This window comes from Mus pahari, chromosome 1 (assembly GCF_900095145.1).
Source record: "Mus pahari chromosome 1, PAHARI_EIJ_v1.1, whole genome shotgun sequence".
NCBI classification, from domain to species: Eukaryota; Metazoa; Chordata; class Mammalia; order Rodentia; family Muridae; genus Mus; species Mus pahari.
Window position 1 is genome coordinate 34,519,444 of NC_034590.1, and position 22,613 is coordinate 34,542,056.

At 40.7% G+C, this 22,613-nt stretch overlaps 1 protein-coding gene across 1 annotated transcript; it reads left to right on the top strand.

Moving 5' to 3' along the window:
* Positions 1-16,184: 16,184 nt before the first annotated feature.
* On the top strand, positions 16,185-20,828 carry Magel2 (MAGE family member L2). The gene has a single exon (XM_021209655.1). The coding sequence runs from the start codon at positions 16,548-16,550 to the stop codon at positions 20,394-20,396; it is 3,849 nt and encodes a 1,282-aa protein (XP_021065314.1). The 5' UTR covers positions 16,185-16,547; the 3' UTR covers positions 20,397-20,828.
* Positions 20,829-22,613: the final 1,785 nt, after the last annotated feature.

Consider the following 22,613-nt stretch of genomic DNA (forward strand, 5'->3'; position numbering starts at 1 on the left):
GTCTCTAGCTGCATATGTAGCAGAAGATGGCCTAATCAGCCATCATTGGGAAGAAAGGCCTCTTGGTCTTGTAAACTTTATATGACCCAGCACAGGGGAAGGCCAGGGCCAAGTAGTGGGAGTTGGTGAGTAGGGGAGCAGGAGTGGGGGTGGGGTATAGGAAACTTTTGGGATAGCATTTGAAATGTAAATAAAGAAAATAATAATAAATAAATTTTTAAAAACTCTTATATTTTTTTAAAAATATACAAAAAAGGTTAATGCTACACTTTTAATGTAATATGCCAATTGCTGTTCATATAGTAAAGTGAAAAATATACTTAAAATAGACATCACTTTTAAATGAACTACATTAAGCTAGATCTAAGTTTATCTATGTACATATTGGTTAAGTAGACACATTTAAATTGGTAGTACTTATTAGAGACCTAGTTTGTTACCTTCTTATAAAGTATAAAACTAAAAACCATGGAAAGTATTGGCATTGTTATATATAGAATTTCTCACATATTAAAAGCAATAAAAATGAGGATAAGAAACTTAAGATTTTAATGTTATTCCTCTGTATAAAAGCAAGAATATATGTAAATCAGTAATTTGACTGTGTTTATATTGTTATGTAATGAAACTTTGACTTTTTTGGTTTTATGTAATTTTATTGGATCATCTTATGGCAGAATTCATTGGGGGTTTTTTGTTTTGGTTTTTGTTTGTTTTTTTCAATTAAACTGAGCCATATAGAAGAAACACCAGTGGTCACAGGAATTTCTATAAACTAATCTTGTAAGTAACAATGCTATGGTCCATGTGTTATTAGAGATAAAAATAAATACTATAAAATGTCTGTAAAAAAAAGAAAAGAATATAGGTATTGGAACAAAGGTGACATCAGTCAAAACATGTGGATAACAAATAAGTTTCTGAAATGATGGGTACCATAGTTCACCTTTGAAGAAGTGTAATTACTTTTAACATTTTATTATAATAGCATATGTTGATTATATATAAGAATGGGTTTTATTAGGGCATATTCACCCCACCAATACTCATTCTAGTTCCTTTTATACTCCTACCAATTGCCTTCCTCTTTCCAGCTAGTTTCCCTCTACATTCATATCTCTATTTTTATTTTACAAGTAATACCATTATCCACATATTAGAGTAGTTATAAAAATACACTGTTAATATAATAGAGACTGTGAGGAAGAGATGGCGCACTCACCTACTGCTGATGGATGTATTAAATCAGTAGCTATTCTGTAAAGCAAATTAATCATTTTTATTATCATATACTGATCCTATGACCCAATGGGTGTCACTCAACATGAATATATACAGAATTCAAGGCAAATTTTCCTATTAAATTGTATATGATAATATTTATAGCAATTTTAGCTTGCACAAATGGAAAATTCCATGTGTTTCTAAATATATAAAATAGGAAATAAGCAAAATAACTTTCAGCAATAAAAAGTAACCAACATGGGAGCAATGGCCCAACACTTAAGAATATGTGTTGCTCTTGAAAGAAGCTGAATTCAGTTTTCAACTCCTACATGGTAGCTTACAATCATCCTTAACCCTAGCTCCAAGGAAACAGCACCTTCCTTCTTCTGACCTCCAGAGGCACCAAGCACACACATGGTATACATACATACATGCAAGCAAAACTCATACAAATAAAAATTAAAATAAGTAAATCAAGAAGAAACCAGTATTGTTATGCAGAGCAATTATAGCAAATGTGAAAATGTTGGGATGAGAACAAAAAGAAAGATATGGAAAAAATGTGACTGATTTTTATAGAGCATTCTAGAAATAACTAAAATGTAACAATAAATAACAGGTAGATGGTTGGTAGGGAATTCGGATAGAGTTTCAATATCAGAAATGATGGAGTAGTTCTGTATTCAAATGACACTGATGCCCATAAAATTAAATTATTCTATGATAAATTTTACAAACATCTGTAATGCATAAGGAAATTAATGCATTTTAAAACTTGAAAAAAATGGAAAAATAATAATGTTCTATTTAGTAGCATTCAGCTGTTTTGATTTCAGCACTGTAGCTGTATAAGTTGTTATTACTGGAACAAGTTGTGATATGCAGCATTAATGTTATTTTTGTAACACCTCTTAAACATAGAACCATTTCAAAAATAAAAAGTTAAAATACATCAATGATAATAATACTACCAAAGAAAATAAATTTTAATGGTGAGATATATAAAATAAACTTAAGAAGTGCAGGACGGTTGTAGGTAAAGAAGATTACTAGTACACTGTCAAGACAAACACTTCCGAGGAAAAGAACTGAGGGTCAAGAATGTACTAATGTAAGAGAGCAACAGAGATTTCTCAGATTTTGAGGAGAGGAGTCCAAACAGAGGCCACTGTTTCTGCAATTGTCTGATCATTCAGACTGGAGTTAAAATCAGGACAGGGGCCCAGGTGGATTAGATTCAGTGAAGGAGATGGAGTGTAATGGAAAACTGAGCAGAGATATGCCCCTCTGCCTGAATCACGTGGTTTATTCAGAAAGTCTCCCAGCATGCCCAATCATTTTGAGTCCTTACTCCTGTTTCTATTTGTTGGGTTTCATAATTATGGAGAATGGTGTTTCTTTATCCACTTTTTTTTCCAGATATTTTTCTGTCTGTTTGTTCCCATCCAGATTTCGTCAGAGAAATGTCCTTGGGTGTCTTTGGAAAATGTATCCCATTGGCATTCTTTCTAGAGTTTCATCCAACTCAAACCTCGAAGGAGTTCAATGACATTCCAAATTTCAGCATAAGTGCAACCTCAATGCCAAATCCTCTACCCTTCTTAACAGAAATGGATGCTCACAGTCAGCTATCAGATGGAACACAGGGCCCCCAATAGAGGAGCTAGAGAAAGTACCCAAGGATCTGAAGGGGTCTGCAACCCTATAGGTGGAACAACAATATGAACTAACCAGTATCCCCAGAGTTCATGTCTCTAGCTGTATATGTAGCAGAAATGGTCTAGTCAGCCATCATTGGGAAGAGAGGCCCCTTGGTCTTGCATACTTTATATGCCCCAGTACAGAGGAACACCAGGGCCAAGAAGGGGGAGTGGGTGGGTAGGGGAGTGGGAGGGGGGTATAGGGGACTCTGGGGATAGCATTTGAAATGTAAATAAAGAAAATACCTAATAAAAATTGAAAAAAATAAAATTAAATTTAAAAAAAATGTTGATGCCTCCCAGGGCCACATGTAAAAGGCGTAGCTTAATCTTTCTGCAGCCTCATGACTATTTCCACTTTTCCCTTCTAGACAGATGCATTTTCTAGAAACTTAAAGTTGGAACTTAATTTTTAGAGTAGATATCATGAGAAGACAATTGTGATACAAAGAGTTTTATATCTCATAATTAAACTCAAGTATACATTTAACAAGGCAATAAAGAATTAATAGTGAGGAAATGAAGGAAATGGAGGCAGGTTGGGCATGATAATGTGACCTAAGAGGCGAAAGTTCAATATTTCTCTCACAATTAATTCTTTAACTCCACTGAACATTGACATCGCCTCCGTGACATATGCCCAAGTTTTATGGATATGAATATTTCATTCCATATGCCCACACATATTGTCTCCTGGAAATGTTTAGTAATTCCCTTTGGTCTAGTTCCTTTTCCCTTCTCCAAAACAATACTTCAACCTACAAATTTGTTAAGCTCACTATGGTCTTACTCCACAAGGAAACTAGGTGAGATCAAAAGTTCCTTCAATATTTTGACTTTGAACTCTTCAAGGTAGTTGCCGAGTTCCACTCTCTGTACTTTCACCATTCATTAAGTATGAATGTAACTCTCCCCTCATCAGATTCAATCCCTTATACTGTAGAATCCATCCCCCCAGTTCGTACTGGTGCATTTTTAACCACTCCCCTCTTTTGGTAGAGTGGAACTGCAGCGGAAATGATCTTTGTCACACATTTCTCTGGGCTATACTCTTTCACAACTCACAGCTTAAATGCACAGATCCCTGTCCTGATAGTGAATTTTTGTAAAGTTATCCAGCATGCTATTTTAAGTTAAAAGGATTGCAGAACTACCACTTTTAGTCAACCACTTACACTATAATTCCTTGGCCTTGCCATATTTGCAGTAGAAAGCATACTTTAAGTTAGTTTAATGTAAATCATGTAATTTCCAAAGAATTTCAGGGTCAAGCAGGGTCACTGTAGGAGTGCCTCCAACTCTATTACACAATGATAGACCCCTTGGCCTTTTGGGAAATTGTTGGCTAAAATAGGTTGGAAAAGAATTTCCACTTCTAGGGATGGACACAAAATATTCAACCTTGACATGAAACATATGCAGAGAGATTATAAAACTGAGAACTGGAGACATAAAGAATCTTATGTTAATTAAATTACCCTAAATTAATTAAATTGTATGAGTGGGGAGCAATTCTTAAGAAAACAGGACTGTTGTTGCTTTGATCTCTGGGGATTGCACAGAACCTAAAGTGAATTCTCTCTTTTAGGGCTATAAAGAAAAACCAGACCAGCGGTAGATTTTTATTGATTTCATGATGTCTGGCTTGACGGGCCATAATTCTAAAGCATCTGAAGGAAGTAAAAATCTACCCACCAAGTCTCTCATTCAGGGATTTTCCTAACTAATGACATGAAATAGCACACTGCTAGCTGAAAACAAGAGCCAAAATGAGACCAGCACAGGACTGAACTGAGCAGACAGTAGTCGGCAATGTACAGACACCTCCTGATTGCAAGGCAGCAGCCTGCAGAGGCTATGTGCTGAGAAAGAGGACAGGCACCGTCTTCCCCTAGGTACACAAAAGCTTCATTGAGTGTGCAGACTCAGCCTGACAAAGGCTGGAAGCAGGAAATAAACAGAAGAGCCATCTCCTGAGGTTGGAATATCCAGAAGCAGAGGTAGGGACTAAAGAAAAGTCCTTTATTGATAAAAAGATGTAAAATTGTTCTTTGTGAGGAGAGAAGGAGTAGTGGGCAGAGAGAGACATTATCTGGGTCTAATACATAGAGCTATTTAATACCTTCCTGGCTTTATATTGAAGTTTTGCTTTAATAAATATCCTTTTATACCAGGAAAATAGATTGTAAAATCACAGTGAAGCTAATCTAAATATAATTGTAAGAAATCCCAGATAGAGCTCATATTTTTTTTTAGATCAAAGACCCATTTTTGTGGTCTGACAGAAGAAAAATAAATAGCTTCCCCTGAGAGAAAATAAGATTTATGATAGCCTCTAATTATTTGCACACATTGTCTCCCATACAATAAAAGGTAAGAAATAGGAGATGTTGGAGTGTGTGATCCATAGATGAGCATGGTAGTCTTTATTACAGGGAAATTTAGACACAAAATAGATGACGGACAAAGAAGAATTTAAATAACGATAATCAGTGTGTTCCATTATACCGTAACAAAGAAAATGGCACATGTGAATAAATGAAGTATTTCAGGTACAATAACTACAAAGAGACGAGTGGAAACAATGTAATGGAAAAATACAATAATAAAATTAATGGTCAGTTCAGTGGACCTAAGAGCAGAATGAATACAGTAAAAGAACAAAGGATCAGTGAACAAAAAGCCAGGTCCATTAAAAAGCATGCAAACTGGAGTGTAGGAAAATAAAGAGGCAAACATACATGTAAAACTCATAAGGGGATATGAAATCATATATTTAATGTAATAGAAAGAATATGACAGAATTATTTAATGAGGCAATAGGCAAGAATTCTGTTAAAATGGTGAAATGCATCAACCTGCTCTCCCAATCAGGATGAAAATAAAGACGATGATGATGATGATGATGATGATGATGATGATGATGATGATTAGAATAAGAAAAAAGACAAATCGAAGAAAGTTACAAAATGGAGATTACATAGAATTTAACGGCAATAAGAATGCTCTCATTTACAGATAACAACCACAGAAAACCTTTTCATTTTTTAAATTTATTTTGAGGATTACACATAAAAATACAAAATGTTTACATAGTACAGAGTACCTTGTGATGATTCCACATGTGCACACCTAGCATAATCAGGGAATGCAAATCTAGTTCCTAGAATGTATACCACTTCTATGTGATGGAAACATTCAAAATCCACATTCTGGCTTTGTTATTACACACCGCGAATCACCAACTGCAGTCACTCTACAGTGTATGGTAGCACACCAGAACATCCCAGTCCTCACTGGATCTTTGTGTCCTGAGATTTCCGGCATGTTCAGATGAAAAATGAATGGCAATGAGAACAAAAAGGACATGAGCATTTTGACTGGAGTAACACTGTTGCAAACACCTTATTCATGAATTTTGACATACACAATATTTAATTAAAGAGGAGTATTTCAAGCCCCGAAGGGCAGTGGACACAGGTACAATTATGAAAGATTGAGTAAGGCAGGATTGTAGCTAACCTTGATGCATAAAGACACTGAACAAAGAAAGTAAAAGATAGCTTTGTGAGTGTTACTGCATCCATGATGAAAAGAAGATGATGCAACAGTTAATACAGAATGAAAAATTAAATTTTATTAATTCAAACTGGGAAATAAAAACAAATGTCATACGGAAACATAAATCAATGCAGTTAATTTATTCCTGATAGGGATAACACTAAGTGTTAATAAATAAATAGCCCATAAAAATGCAGAACTCAGTAGAATACATTTTTAAAACTCAGAGCCTGAGTATAATAATTAAATCTTCAAATTAATTTAACTGGATGATAGGGCGCCTGAATCTTCAATCAAGCATAGTCATAGGGTTTCGGTGAGAATATTTTTGATGAAAGTCACATTTAATTTAGCAGAATGAATAAATCATTCAGAATGGTTGTACTCAGCCAGATGAAGGCTTGAATAGACAAAAAGACAGACCCTTTCTGTTTAAGAGGAGAGAATGCATTCTGCTTGATGGTCTTCTTGCTGGCATACCTTAAATTCAGCCTAAAGGTTAGTTCACAGTGAGTCTTGTGCATGCCTAAATCTAACTGCAACTGCACCATCAAGTTTGGAGGTTCTTGTATCTTCAGACCAATTTTGGAGCTAAACCACAGGTTGTACTGGCCCTAAGCGTGCTGAGACTCCACTACAAATTTCAACAAATTTTTCTGTCCCTGTCTGCATAACCTGTCTCTTTGTCTCTATTTCTGTCTCTGTTTCTGTCTCTGTTTCTGTTTTTATGTCTGTTTCTCTCTGTGTGTTTCTCTCTGTCTCTGTCTCTGTCTCTGTCTCTGTCTCTGTCTCTGTCTCTGTCTCTCTCTCTCTCTCTCTCTCTCTCTCTCTCTCTNTCTCTCTCTCTCTCTCTCTCTCTCTCTCTCTCTCTCTCTCTCTCTCTGAAATAGAAAACATTTAGATTGGGCTAGATGTGGGATTATGCACTGATAACCAGTGTATACAGGAAAGTGTCATGGTTTGGAAACTACATTTAGCATTTCTGAACATATTGACCACCACAGTGGCCTACTTTAATGTTGTCAGAACACTTACCATGGCCTTTAGTTAAGTATTGTCATCTGACACAGAAACCTGTCTATGAGGGTTTTGACCATTTAATGTATACAACATATGGGTTTACTCTTTGTAGACATAACAAAGAACAAAATTACACAAAACAAAATCCAAAATGTGAGAATTTCAGGACACTGTGTTGGGTATCTGCTGCTCATCTTCCCTCATGCCTGTATGGCTGATTTACAACTACCTGTTACTGCCCTATCCTGTAGAAGAATATCACACACCTATCAAAAACTCCAGTAAAATGCCTGCTGGTTGTGGCACATCATTTAAACCCAGCTTTCAGGAGGCAGAGACGAACAGATCTCAATTAGTTAGAGGAAAGCCTAGTCTACAGAGTGAATTTTAGGACACCCAAGGCTCTACAGAGAAACACTATCTAAAACAACAAAAACAAAACAAAAAAAAACAAAAATTACAGTAAAAAGATGAAATGTCAGAAGCCAAAGCACTGTTTTTACATAATGTTTGTAATATTTTCACCTTTTTAGAGCTGAAAATTTATGAATTGAAGAATCATTAAGCCAGGTACTTTATATACAACTTGCTTACATGTGTTCAGCTGACAGACTAGGAGCTTCTTGGCTCTCTGACAGAGCAATAGGAAAATAGGCTTCAGATCGATAATGATGAAGTCACATTTCTGGCTTTTTCCTCAAGACAAAGATAAAAGGGCCTGGCAGACTTTTTCTTCCATCAGATGGTTTTCCCTTCTGGTTGACCAGTGTAGGCAAGTTAGATATGCTCTAGGGCAGTCCTGAACATCTTTAATTGAAATTGTGGGCTGATCCATTCCTCTTTATTTGTCAAAATACAACAATCATAAAATGGGGAAGGAGACCTGCTCTATACCTTCATAAATGAATGTTTTCCTGAAGCTGGGGGCTTCCCCATTTCAGCTCACCTTTTCTGGTTTAAACTTAACCCATCCAAAATTAGAGAAATATCCTTTCTGTTGGGACAGACTGCTAGCCGGTCTGCTCCCCTGATGACACTATATCCTGATCCATCCCAGAAGATCCGCTGCACTCAGAACATTTAGTAAGAACCCTCCTAAAGTCAGAGAAGTTGTACCTTACCCTCAAGAGACTGGAGACCCCAGGGAGTTTAGAGGTCTAGTTGGGTTGTGGGGGGGACATCCTTGTGGAGACAGGGGGTAGGAAAGAGGTATGGGATGTGAAACAGTCTGTGAGTGGACTAGGAGGAGAATAAAATTTGGAGTGTAAAAAAAAAAAAAGAAAAAGAAAAATGGGAAATAAGACTCATCCTAGACTACCAAGACCATTTAAATCCTTCATTCTACAGGGAGTTTTACTCTGCACCTCACTCTTTGTGAGTGTGTGTTTCTTCACTTTGTGAGTGTGTGTTTCTTCACTTTGTGAGTGTGCGTTTCTTCACTTTAATGAAGTTTGTTAGCTACTGCTGCCTGCTGTTTCTGAGATTTTTCTTCTTTTTAATTCTTTAATTGACAGGGGAAAGAAACACAGCCAGACCTCCAGACAGTAAAACACTGAGCAAAGGATGTAAATAAACAAAGTATACAATGACCATGCTCCAGAAAGCCAGGGCGGCCCTTTTAGTGTCAAGCAAAGAAGGTTTCAGGTCATAAACCCTCGCAAATCTAGGAGGGCATTTCAAAACAATTAAGAGGTCAAATGGAAGGACATAATCATATGCAATGTGGACAACACACCAAAAGAGTTAATAGACTATTAAGTATAATAGTCAAATTAAGTAGGAGAAATAAACAAGTTCACACACATATTTAGAGATTTTATACATCTCAGAATAAGTAAGCAAGCAACCATAGGAAAAATTTAAAAAGTAAAGTGAAACTATAAGATAAGAAGAATCTACTCAGAACTTATTTAGAATGTTCTCTCACCACAGGAGTCCATTTCTAAGACAGTCTTGCTGTGTAGCCTAGGCTGGCTTCAAACTATTATTTCAAAGTAAATTCAGTGCAGGGAGTTCATATATTTCTTTGAATGAGTGTGACCAAATTGTACATATTATCTAATTACACTGAAAGATATGTGATTAAAATTTCTATAAAATGTTGAAGTGTCTGGTAATTAATAAAATTTGAAATATCCCATGTGTCAAAGAAATCACACAGGAAATTATGAAATAGTTTTGAATTAATTAAAATTTTCTGGATGTTTTAAGGTGGTAATATAATAAGAATTAATGAAAAGCATATTATTTTCAAAAAGCATATTTTAAAACATAACAAAAAAGGTGCCAGATGTGGTGGCACAAGTCTTTAATCCTAGAACTCAGGGGACAAAGGCAAGTGGATCCCTGTGAGTTGGAGGCCAACCTGCTTTACATAGTGAGTTTCAGGATAGCCAGGGATATGTGGAGTTACCCTGTCAAAAAGAAACCAAAATCTTCCAAAGTTTCAACTGATGAAATAAGGAACATGAGTTTCTTCTGGGATCAATGAAAATATATAACCTAATTTAAAAGTAAGCAGCAACATGAAAGATTCAAAGAATATATTCTATAGATGGCCTTTATACACAAAACATCATCATCATCTGATCCTAAAATATCACCAGGCAAATACACATATAAAAAAAGATTTGTGGCTAATACATGCAAAATACTTTAAAATACAGCAAAAAAGAGAAAAAAAACAACTAAAATGATCTAAAGAATTTACATATAATTCAGAAATTTGTGTAATAGTTTGTGTGCATATATACACATACAAAATGAACACAGGTGCCAGATGTGGTGGCACAAGTCTTTAATCCTAGAACTCAGGGGACATACACACACACACACACACACACACACACACACACACACACACACACACCAAACATCATAAGAAAAAACAGATTCTTATAAACAGGAAAACAACAGAGGATGTTAGGGCATTGTTATATAAATAGTAGTTTATAACAAACTGTATATTATTTACATTGTATGGGCTATAAGTCATCAAGGGATTGTTCACATCATGCAGAATATTTAATGTGCTATGTGCAAGCACTTACTACAAAGTTACACAAGGAGTGGAGGCATCCTTGGAGTTTCATATCTACTGGGGTAGTTTTGGCCACTGTTCTCCCAAAACACTAGATTTTGTGACATAAGCCAGGCACAGGAGGAGAAACATCACACATTCTATGATCATGTACTGATGGTCATATGATACTTAACATTTGTCAAAACCCATACTATAAAAAATACCAAGAGTTAAACCTGGTACAAACTATGAGACTTCAGGTTAAAATTCTGTTTCAACACAAGTTCATTGATTGTAACAGATGAATTCCCTTAGTGGAAGATCTTGACAATGAGAAAGGTTGCATATTCTTCTGATGTTGGTATCTTTAAAGGTTCTTGAACTGATAACTTACAGAAAAATCTAAAACTATGTAACATTTTTTAAAGGTACACTGTGAAGACAAATAAAACCCTAAAACTTACCAGGGGTTCTGCAGGAGGAACCAGAAGGAGTTTCCAAGACAGCAAAATATTCTGTATACTAATGTTCATGTATTCATTCCTAACTGTGAGGATATACCTGACACCTACACTGTCATTGTGTGAATGGCTACAAGTGTTCTTACCCAGACATGCATGGTATAGCATACTTCTCAGTTATATAAGATACAATGTCACTACTGAATGATTTGTTATAGTGGTGAACACATAAAACTTTAATTTTATCAACACACATAGAACATAAGAGCCCGCAGTTTAACTCTTAGATATATACTGCCAAAGAAAGGAAATTGATACACTCAATAAATATCCAGGTGTGATATTGCGTGACTATAAACCTAAAACTCACGAGGCTGAAAGATGAAAATTGTCATGAAAGGCTAAACTGAGTTTCATCATACATTTCAGACCTGCCAGACTGCAGAGGGATTAACTCTCTAGATAAACAACAACAAAAAGAAATGCACACACCTATGTTTATTATAAAATTGTTCTTAATGCCCAGATAATGGAATTAAAGATAGGTCATAGAGAAAAACTGAACACACTAAACTGAACACACTAAAAGTATATACACAAAGTGGGATTCAGCCAGGGTTTGTGTGACAGACTCATTTGCTACATCATGGATGGAATTGTATGGAATGAATGTCCAAGAACAAAGGAAAAATACTTGTTCTCTGTCCTTAACAGAACTTTCAAGTTTATTGTGATGGCCCTAGAGAGTAGATTAATAGCTGCTTGTGTCACAGTGGAGATTGGAAAGGGATAGAAGTGAGATGACATGTACCAAAATATAGTTAGATAAGTATAACAAGCTTTATTACTGTGCTGTACATTAGGATGAGGGTTAGTTTCAGTAATTTGCCACATTTCTATAGAAAACTAGAATAAATTTATTCTATGGTTCTTAATATAAAGAAACAATCACTAGCTAAGGAGATAAAGTGCTAATTAATCTTAATTTGTAACTACAGATTGCGTGGATATGTCTAATTATCACACACACACACACACACACACACACACACACACACACACACACCTAATAAGTATCTATAATTATGATGACAATTAAAATGTCCTTCAGTATCAGTTTGACAAGAATGTGGTATTCATATTTGCCAATCTGAGTATAAAATTATAGAAACACATTTCTACTTTGACTGCAATGCCATCTTTAAAATGGAACGAACTTACAAAATTTAAACTTGTGATGGCAATGATATGAGTATCTGGCCTCTCTTTATATTCTGAGAGTATAAAATGTCCTAACATAACTCTGGAGAGTGATTCAGAATCTTACAAACAAATACCAGACCTTTGACCTCACCCCTTACTCCTAGTAATTTAGCAAAAATAAATGAAAGCATATGTTACCAAGGACAAGGAATGGAATTTACTAATAACATTGAGTTATGACTATCCCAGATGCTAGTATATTATAGTAAACGATTTATAGAGTAGCTAATACAATTCTATCAATTTCAGAGTTATAAAACAAATTTCTAATAGGTAAATGTTTGCATTTTTAACAGTTCACCAAACAACAGAATCTTAAATATAAATAGCACATACCTATTGATGACTTTTATAAAGATGAAAACTGGCTCAGTGGCTAGGTAAATTGAACACAAAGCAGAAGAGGAAATTTTTGCTTTTGAATGTAGAAAAACGGCTACAAAGGCAAACGAGAATTCTCTTTAATGATAAAAATATCCCTCTGAATGTTAAATGATACTCGAAAGAACTAATTAAAATGATCTTAAATCTGTGCATTTTATTGTATTTAATTACATGAAATTTTTCAGGGTTTGTGCATCCCTGCTATAGTGACTAAGACTGCTGCCTTTGACTATCAACTTACTATATTAAAAAAAATCTGCATTCTGCTATCTATTGCTAAATCTTAAGCAAGTAAATTAATATTCTGATCCTACACTATTTGTAAACAAAATGAAACCAAATACTTAAAAAGCATTTTAAACAACAAATAGTATATACAGGAATCTGACGGCAATATTTTATCAAATAACAGCCATTCGGTAAATAATAATTTTCCCATCTTAATGAAGACCTTATAATTTTTCTTTCAACTAAGTTTATGTCTGGTATCTTGGATGTTTTTTCCTTTTCTTACACAGTTGATCTATTTGAAGAGTATTCAAGGGTCTTTCTTTTGTTGTTTCATTTCACAGATGCATTTATCATGATAGTTTCACACTACTTATGTTCCAAGCAAAAGTGAATACTTGGATATTTCTCTCAATTATGATCAATATATTTTCCCACAGTAACACTAAAATCATCACATCAGTATCTGTATGGAATGAAAAATAAAATCTTGCCTTGAGGTTCTTGTACATAGTTGAATATATAGTACATTTCTAGGCATCTACTGAATATTTGGCAAATGATGCTTCATAAGCAAGTGATTATGAAGTTTTGAGTTGTGAAAACCACAACTTACTTCCCTCACTTCAGGGTAACACAACCACCTACATAGGAGACCGAGGGAGTCAGATTTGGTGTTGAAATCTTACGGATTCAGTCCACAGCCCCTTACTGACTGGTCTATGTTCTCAATGTTAACTAATGTGTCAAAGCAAAGCTCCTGAAAACTTTTCAATCAAACACTGCTCCTATGATGCAAAGGTAAATCTTCTTCCTTTCATCTTCCCATGATTTCCTCACATCTATTATACACTAACGTATGGAACTGAAGGAACAGACAGATGTGAAAATTCCATGAATGTTTTATATTCATTTCCTTTGTGTTTTCTATGAATTTTCTTGAATTCTCAAGTTCTTCTTGAGGAAGAGGAATGCTCGGCTCATAGTTATTGAGGAAAAGGACTGGACTTGCAAAAAAAAAAAAAAAGGCTAATGGGGGACTCTGGAAGCTGAAAGATTTCACAAGGAAAAAAAGGAACTCAAATTTGCCATGCATATAGCTCACTAGTCTGGAAATGCCTGAATTTTTATGTTTTAACATGGTCAGTTTACAGAGGGAATCCTACACTTCTTGGCGTCTGGGTATGATTTGAGCCACAGAGCACTAATTGATCAGAATTTACAGATCTGCATTTTGAGGGAGTACCCACTATTACTCTACTACCACCACATGCTCCACACTCACGCTTTTCTGTTGTTGATACATGTTACCATGGAGTAGCCACTGTACAGGCGGTGAGATATTTATCATCTGCTTCTAATTATAACTAGGACTTTCTCTTTGTCACCCTGAACCATTCCTAATCATTTCTTTGTGGCTTGTATGTTGTCTGTTGACATAATTAGATGCTCTTTCTATACAGCAGGTTTAGTGGGAGTCGATGTGATATGGCAGAACTATTCATTGATGTCAAAATCAGAGAGAATAACCGTGCTCTAATGCACACCGTTTGCCGTGTGGGATGGCCTACACTTTGGCAGACTGAAAGTCAAATCTGTCACCATTCTAGAAAACAAATGGTTAGTGGGAAAACTTAATCTGATGTGTTTATTTATGTGAGTTAACATATGAGGAAAACGAGCCAGTTTTCCTCAAACCACCCACAGTTAGAAATGGCCATGTGGCAGATCTCATAATAGAGAGCAAAAGGGTTATGTGTTTATTCTAGGTTCTTCCCAAAGGATTGTATCCCCCGATTTCACAATTCTTGTAGGGATGGGAGCTATGAACCTGAGATAAGGAGTGAAACTGAAAAATCATGACAGCATTGAAGTGTTCATTCTATGGAAAGTCATTTCTCTTTGGAAGGCAACCTTGTTTTGCATGTACACAGAAGTGAGAAATTGTCATGAATCTCTGGTGTAACATGCTTTCAAAGGCTAGATGGTCTCTGAAATATGAGCCCCAAATTCTACCATAATTATTTAACAAACAGCCAGTCATCCTGGGGCACATTTCTTCTTTATGGTCCACCAGTTAAAAACGAACAACAACAAAACTATTTAGGAACATTTGCTGAAGGTATGTTAAGAGTTGGGTACAGCCTTCAACATTCTCTTCTGCCCCCTAGTGGTTTCTTTCCTCTCCTTGGACGACTGCCCTAGGCTGCAAACCACTCCTTGTAAAGGAATCATAATGTTAGTTACCGTCTATAAACCGCTAAAATTGCCCAACTAAACTGAGATTGCCACCTACTTTTTGGGAGAAAAAAAAACGCAGTAATTTTGATGGCTTCCTCTTTATTTGTTAACATGGTATATGTCCATTTTTGAGCTGATTTTCCAGAAAACTTTTCTTGTACTCTCCATTTTTCTAGAAATATATGGAGAAGGATTCCTATCCCGTTTAATGCTAATTGCCAGCACATTGCTTCATTTTTGATTTTTAGGATGTCTTTCACACTCTATTGTCTCATCTCACCCACTTCAGAAGTGGATTTTCCCGCGTTAAAACTGCTGCCTCTGTGACTTTCTGTTAATTTACTTCCAAGATTCCTCTTCTTTCCTCATCTTTTCTCTACCTGACTCTAAGATATAGCCAGTTTTCTTCTAGACGAGTTTAAATTTTTTTTTCCCCTCTGAACACACTTTTAAACCATTGTATTCACTACTACTGCTATGTTTTGATAAAGAATGGGCAAACTTGATTCTCAGATCCTCTTAATGAATACAGTTATAATAGACCACCTATGTTATCCCTGGGTTGACTGACCCATGTCCTAGCAAATATTCATCAATTCCCCTTACCCTGCCTGTGCTTCCTGCCCTTCAGTTACCTGACAGAATAAACTATTCCAGGAAATTCACACACCCAAGACAGATACCTGAATACAATCATTTTTTTTCTACACCTTCGTTAAATTGTAAAGGCTGTCTCGAATAGCTCCCTAGTCCCTCTTACGTCAATGTACTTCGTTTCTGAGCTCAGACCACACCACCACCCCCACCTTTGGACATGTTCCATGTTGCTAGTGGTTTGTTCCCACTTCATAATGCAGCACAGTGATTGTTTTTTTGAACCGTAAATCTGTCCCTGTCACTTGCCTATATAAACTCTTGCTTAAAGAGTATGAACTAGCTTAGCTGAAGATCTATACCACAGGAGAAGGGATCTTGAGTCAGTCGGGACTTTGGTAGACGCCCCTCTGAACAATCCACTTGTGGTGGTCGGGGGCGGGGAAGGGGCGGGATTGAGCCCCCTCCCCCCGCCTTCTTACTGCGGAGAGCTGCAGAGCCAGCCGACACTCTGCGAGCTGCGCTGCGAGCTGTGAGCTGAGAGCTGTGAGCTGCGTGGCGGAGCAAGCCAGGCAGTAGCACTTGGCTGAAAGCTGCGGTGCTAGCCAGGCAGCGCTCACTGAGAGTTGCGGTGCCAGCCAGGTAGTGCTGGCTGAGAACTGCTGAGAGAGCCCGGCTGCGCTCGCTGAGAACTGCGGAGAGAACCGCGGAACACGCCAGTCTGCACCCGCTTCCTATTCAGCCTTCAAGCTGGAGGGGGATCCTGGACAGCCACGTCGGCATGCTCAGCACTGGAAGAAAAAGCGCAACAACCGGAGACGGGCCACCACCAGTCAAGCAAGGGACATGTCGCAGCTAAGTACGAATCTGGGTGACTCCAGCCCTCCGGAGTCCCCAGTGCCTGCAGTCCATAGCCGCCCTACGGTTCTGATGCGGGCCCCGCCTGCTTCCTCCCGGGCTCCTCCTGTCCCTTGGGATCCACCTCCAGTGGACTTGCAGGCTCCCCTGGCTGCTTGGCAGGCTCCTCAGCCTGCCTGGGAGGCTCCGGAGGGCCAGCTGCCTGCCCCAGTGGCTCAGCTGGCCCAGCCTCCTGGTCTAGGGGCCCCAATGGTCCAGGCTCCGCCGCTCGGGGGGGGGATGGCCAAGCCTCCAACTCCTGGAGTCTTGATGGTCCATCAGCCCCCTCCGGGAGCCCCCATGGCCCAGTCTTCAACTCCGGGAGTCCTGATGCTACATCCTTCGGTCACGGGGGGCCCTTTGGCTCATCCTCCTCCCCCAGGAACCCCGATGACACACCCTCCTGGGACCTCGATGGCGCACCCTCCTCCTCCTCCTCCCCCTCCTCCTCCTCCTGGGACCCCAATGACCCACCCACCTCCTCCTGGGACTCCGATGGGTCACCATCCTCCTCCTGGGAACCCTATGACCCATCCTCCACCGGGGAACCCGATGGTGCATCCTCTCCCTCATGGAACCCCGATGGTCCATGGGGGACCACATGGAACTCCAATGCCGCATGTTCCCATTACGGCGACACCGATAGCCCAGCAGTCAACTCCAGGAGTCCTGATGGCCCAGCAGCTGACACCGGGAGTCCTGATGGTCCAGCCGCCTGCTCCAGGAGCTCCGATGGTCCAGCCTCCTCCACAGGCTGCCTTGATGACCCAGCCTGCACCTTCGATTACTCCGATGGCCAAGCCTCCAGGTCCTGGTGTCGTGATGATCCATCCTCCAGGTGCCAGAGGTCCAATCATTCAGACTCCAGTATCAGGAGCACCAATGGCGCAGACAGTGTTGCCCCCTGGGCAGCCTCTGGCTACCTGGGCCCCACAGGGTCAGCCTTTGATCCTACAAATCCAGTCTCAAGTCATAAGGGCTCCTCCACAGGTTCCCTCTGTACCACAAGTCCCCCAGGTACAGCTGGCCACACCCCCAGGCTGGCAAGCCACCACACCCAACTGGCAGGTGACCCCCCAGGGGTGGCCAACGACGCCTTTGACCTGGCAGGCTACACAGGTGACCTGGCAGGCCCCCACAATAGCCTGGCAGGCCACTCAACCTGTGCGCCAAGGGCACTCAACCATTCGTACTGGTCACACACCCATTCGACCTGGACCAGCTCCCTTGCTTCGCCAGATACCTCCTATGATCCGTCAGATCCAACCTGTGATGCGGCAAGCCCCACCACTGATCCGACAGGTCCCTATCAGACCAGCTCCACATGGCATAGCAAGCCAGCCTCAGCTGTGGCAGGTCCTGCCACCCCCACCGCCACTGCGTCAGGCTCCACAAGCTCGTCTACTGCTCCCGAGGGTACCAGGAACAGGCCAGGTGTCTACAGTACCACCAGTTGCTCAGATACATTTGGTGCCACAGTCAGGCCCACAGGTGCCCCAGACAGTACTGCCAGCCCAACTTTCTATCCCAATTCCTGTACCCCAGGCTGCTGCTCAGTCTGTTCCCCGGGCTGTCCATTGCCCATCCATCATCTGGCAGGCCCCCAAAGGCCAGCCCCCGGTGCCACAGGAGCTCCCGGTGCCACAGGAGCTCCCGGTGCCACAGGAGATCCCGGTGCCACAGGAGCTCCCGGTGCCACAGGAGATCCCGGTTCCACAGGAGATCCCGGTGCCACAGGAGATCCCGGTTCCACAGGAGCTCCCAATTCCACAGGAGCTCCCAGTGCCACAAGAGCTCCCGGTGCCACAGGAGCTCCCGGTGCCACAGGAGCTCCCGGTGCCACAGGAGCTCCCGGTGCCACAGGAGCTCCCAGTGCCATTGGAGTTCCAGGAGGTACAGCAGGCCCAGGCAGTGGGCTGGCGGGCACCCAAGGTACCTACTCACTTCTGGCAGCCTGTGCCTGCTCAGGAGGCCCAGGAGCAGGCCACTCAGATCGCCCATGTGGAGCAGCAGCAGCCCTTTCAGGGAGCTCCAGCCTCCCCCAAGGCACTGCAAACTCAGCTGCCTACCCACCAGGCCCAAGCCACAGGCCTGCAGGCAGAACTGCCTTCAGTGCAGCTGCAGCCTTCTTGGCAAGGCCCACTGCCCATGTTGCAGGCCCAGCCTGGAGCCTCTGCCACACTGGCAAACTTTCCCCGGGGCTCCACTCGATCGCGTATGGCTCCATCAGGAGAACCTGGCCCCTCTTCTCTAGAACCTCGGGGCCCTCCTAGGGAGCGTAGGGCACCTGCAAGGGACAAAAAGGGTCCTCCAAAAGAGCGCATGTTCATTGGTGCCACTTTCTGTGCTCCAAGGGGAGCATCAGCATCCAGGGCATACGTGCCAACTGCCTGGAAAAACTTGCCTGCCACATCGGAGACCTTTCCTGCCACCTCAAGGGTCTTTCCATCTACCTCTCATTTCCAGCCTGCCTCTTCTAATGCCTTTAGAGGTCCATCTGCCACCTCAGAGAGCCCAAAGTCACTGCCATTTGCTCTGCAGGATCCTTATGCCTGTGTAGAGGCCCTGCCTGCAGTTCCCTGGGTTCCATATCCAGATGGGAATGCCTCATCAGCATGTAAGTCAGTGCCTGCCATTTTGATGGTGGCAGCAGCTGCCCCCCAGGCAAGTGCCACTGCTGCAGAGGCCTCCAAGTCTTCAGAGCCACCAAGACGCCCCGGCAAAGCCACCAGGAAGAAGAAGCATCTGGAACCCAAAGAAGACAACTGTGGCCACAGGATGCCCTCACATGACTGGCGGGGCCCCCGAACCTGGGGCAATCCCAGTCATTCTGACTGGGAGATTCAGAGGGCTATGCAGCTCCTGGGGGACCGGGAATCCCTCTATACTCCACAGGGCCTGAATGACTGGGGGTGCCCCAACACCTCTAGGATGCCAAGGAGCTTGGAGGGCCCTAGCACTTCACGGGACCAGGGATTCTGTGGTGCCTCGGGTGGGTCTCAGACATGGATGGCTTCTGAGGTCCCAAGTGTCTCTCGGGGATCCAGTGCTGCTCAGGAGGACCCTGATAGGGAGAGTCAGCCGTTGTCTCCCTTAGATGAGAGAGCAAACGCTTTGGTGCAGTTTCTCTTGGTCAAAGACCAAGCCAAGGTGCCTGTCCAGCTCTCGGAGATGGTAAATGTTGTCATCCGAGAATACAAAGATGACAGCTTAGACATCATCAACCGTGCCAACACTAAGCTGGAGTGCACCTTTGGTTGTCAACTGAAGGAAGTTGACACCAAAACCCACACTTACATCATCGTCAACAAGATGGCGTACCCGCAGTGTAATTTGCTGGCATCCTATTTAGAGAGGCCGAAGTTCAGCCTCCTGATGGTGGTCTTGAGCCTCATCTTTATGAAAGGCTACTGTATCAGGGAGAATCTGCTCTTTAGCTTTCTGTTCCAGTTAGGGCTGGATGTCCAGGAGACAAGTGGTCTCTTCAGAATTACAAAGAAGCTCATCACCAGTGTGTTTGTGAGACACAGGTACCTAGAGTACAGGCAAATCCCGTTCACTGAGCCTGCAGAATACGAGCTTCTCTGGGGGCCGCGGGCATTCCTCGAGACCAACAGAGTGCACATCTTGAGATTTTTGGCCGCACTCTATGAGAACCAGCCCCAGATCTGGTCATGCCAGTACCTTGACTCACTGGCAGAGTTAGAATACAAGGACGCAAACGCCGCCGCCGCCGACGAGTCCCATGACAGCGATGATGATTCCCACGACCCCACCAGCAGTCCCCATCCTCACTAATAGACGTTACTAAGACGATTTTATACCTGTGGGTCCAAGGCCAAAGGCAACAGACAATGGGGGGTGGGGGGACATTGTGCTTTCTGGTGTTTTTTGGTATTGTTCTCTGTGTATAAATTTTACAGCCTGTTTTTATATTTGCCAAAGCTTTTGTACAGTTTTGTGAAATGTGATTTAAACTGGCTGCTGTATTGTTTTGTATTTTGGTGTCTGTATTTTTTTAAATGAGATCTGTGATTCTCTGGTGTCCTAATTGTAATGTTATAGTATCAGAGTTGTGCTGCCTTGTGTGTGAAATGAAATAACAGTCTATTTGTCTCGTTTTGTTTATGTAAAATCAGAGTGTTCTTGGATGTTAATATGACTCATCGGTAAAATACTGTCTGGAGAAAAGTAAAGATCTATATCTATATAAAAATACTTTTAGCATAACATAATGTGTCTGTCTTTATTCTAATTTTGAACCAGGGTGGTGGGAGCCACACATTAACATGATTTATGCACAAACACCAAGATTACTATCAGTGATAGTAAAACCTGTGGCTGCTGTCAGCTTTCCAGAAGAGTACTCCATTCATCCTAAAGTGATGCAGTGATGGTGGGTGGTGAAGCCGGAGATTTCCTTAAAGTGAAAGAAAAACTTCCCAAGTAAGACACAGCAAGCTAAGAGGGGGTGGCAGGTCCCCTCTGATTTAATTTTTTACAATAACTGTTCAAGTTAAACATTGTATCTAGCTTGTAGGTGAGGCTATGAGGCACAAACAGGTTAAAACAGGTTAATTAAAGTACATATATGGTGGCATGCTGGTAAAATTACAATTCCAAGTAGGAAATCTCCTCAATGATATTTGGAAAAGGAAGGCACTTTCCCACTGGACCATAAAAACTGCAGGTTTCGTAGCCATACAAAAAACACCAAAGAGATCCTTTTGTGCCCCATGTAGCTCACATGTGGAATGCATCAACACACTACAGTGATACCAGAATGGAAACCTGTTCCCCCTAAATTATCAGGATCCTAACAGGAAAAAAGAAATCCAAGGTTTAAGGTGTTAAGCATTCTGCAGATTACAGGTGGCCTTTGCAAAGAGGGGGTGGGCAGCTGCAGGGCACTTTCTTGGGAAACTCCTGAATGAAAGTGGCTAAATATCTACAACCAGCCTTTAGTTACAGGAACCTTGGCAAAGGGCTGACCAGCCTGGCTGTTCGAGTCAATAAACTCATGTGACTATGAATGTAATGTACATGAAAAGATTGGCTGAAGGTCGCAGCTTTTAGACAGGGACAAGGGGCTTCTGCTTTTGCCGCCTCTTGCTCTGAATCAAGAAACCCAACAACCCCATGTCTTCCCATTCTTCCTGAAAAGCGGAGGGCAAGACAGGCTAGCAGCAATGATAGAACTTTTCTGCCACCTTCTGGCCAACTAGCCATCGCACAGCTATTTCTGAGGCCATTGCGCCTCTCCTGTAAGAGTTTACACCCCTATAATCAGGTGGTTGCACTTTTTGTTTACTGGCCTTACCCATAATTTTACTTCTGTCTGTACCCAACAAGTTTCTCTCTTATGTGGTCATTAAGCTAAAACAACTCTCCCTGTGTCCAACCCAAGCTTCACTCAAGGATTACTGTCCTTGGTACTGTTACACTGCTACTTAGAACAGAGTGGGAACCAGTACCCTGCCACTACAGAATAAACTGCGTATGGCAGTTGACCCCTATACTATAACCTTCGCCTGGATGTATATGAAGGATCCACTGTATAGCCAAACTTTACTAAATTTTGGAAGATAAGAGGATACTGAAAGCCAGAAACTCTAATGTTTGGCAAAATAAAATTATGCAGTGACTTGGCTAAGAACAGGTGTGATGTGACTATAAAATGGCACATGGATCAAAAGAAACTTACATTCTTTAATGGCCCCTTCAGTAGTTTTCTAAAAATCTGTTTTGTTTATGTGTGGGTACTACAGATAATTTTCCACACATTAAAATTTGGAAGCTAGCATCATGTAACTTGGAAACTATATTTCATGGACAGCGAGTTCCTGCATAACCTATAGTTAAAAAACAAACAAACAAACAAAAAAAAAAACAAAAAACCTTACTTTATCACATAGTTGATATCATATCTTATCATTTATCATATAGTTAATGGCTGGAAACCTGGATCATGTGTGTGAGGAGTAATAAAAAACTTTTCATTATGCGTGCAAAACT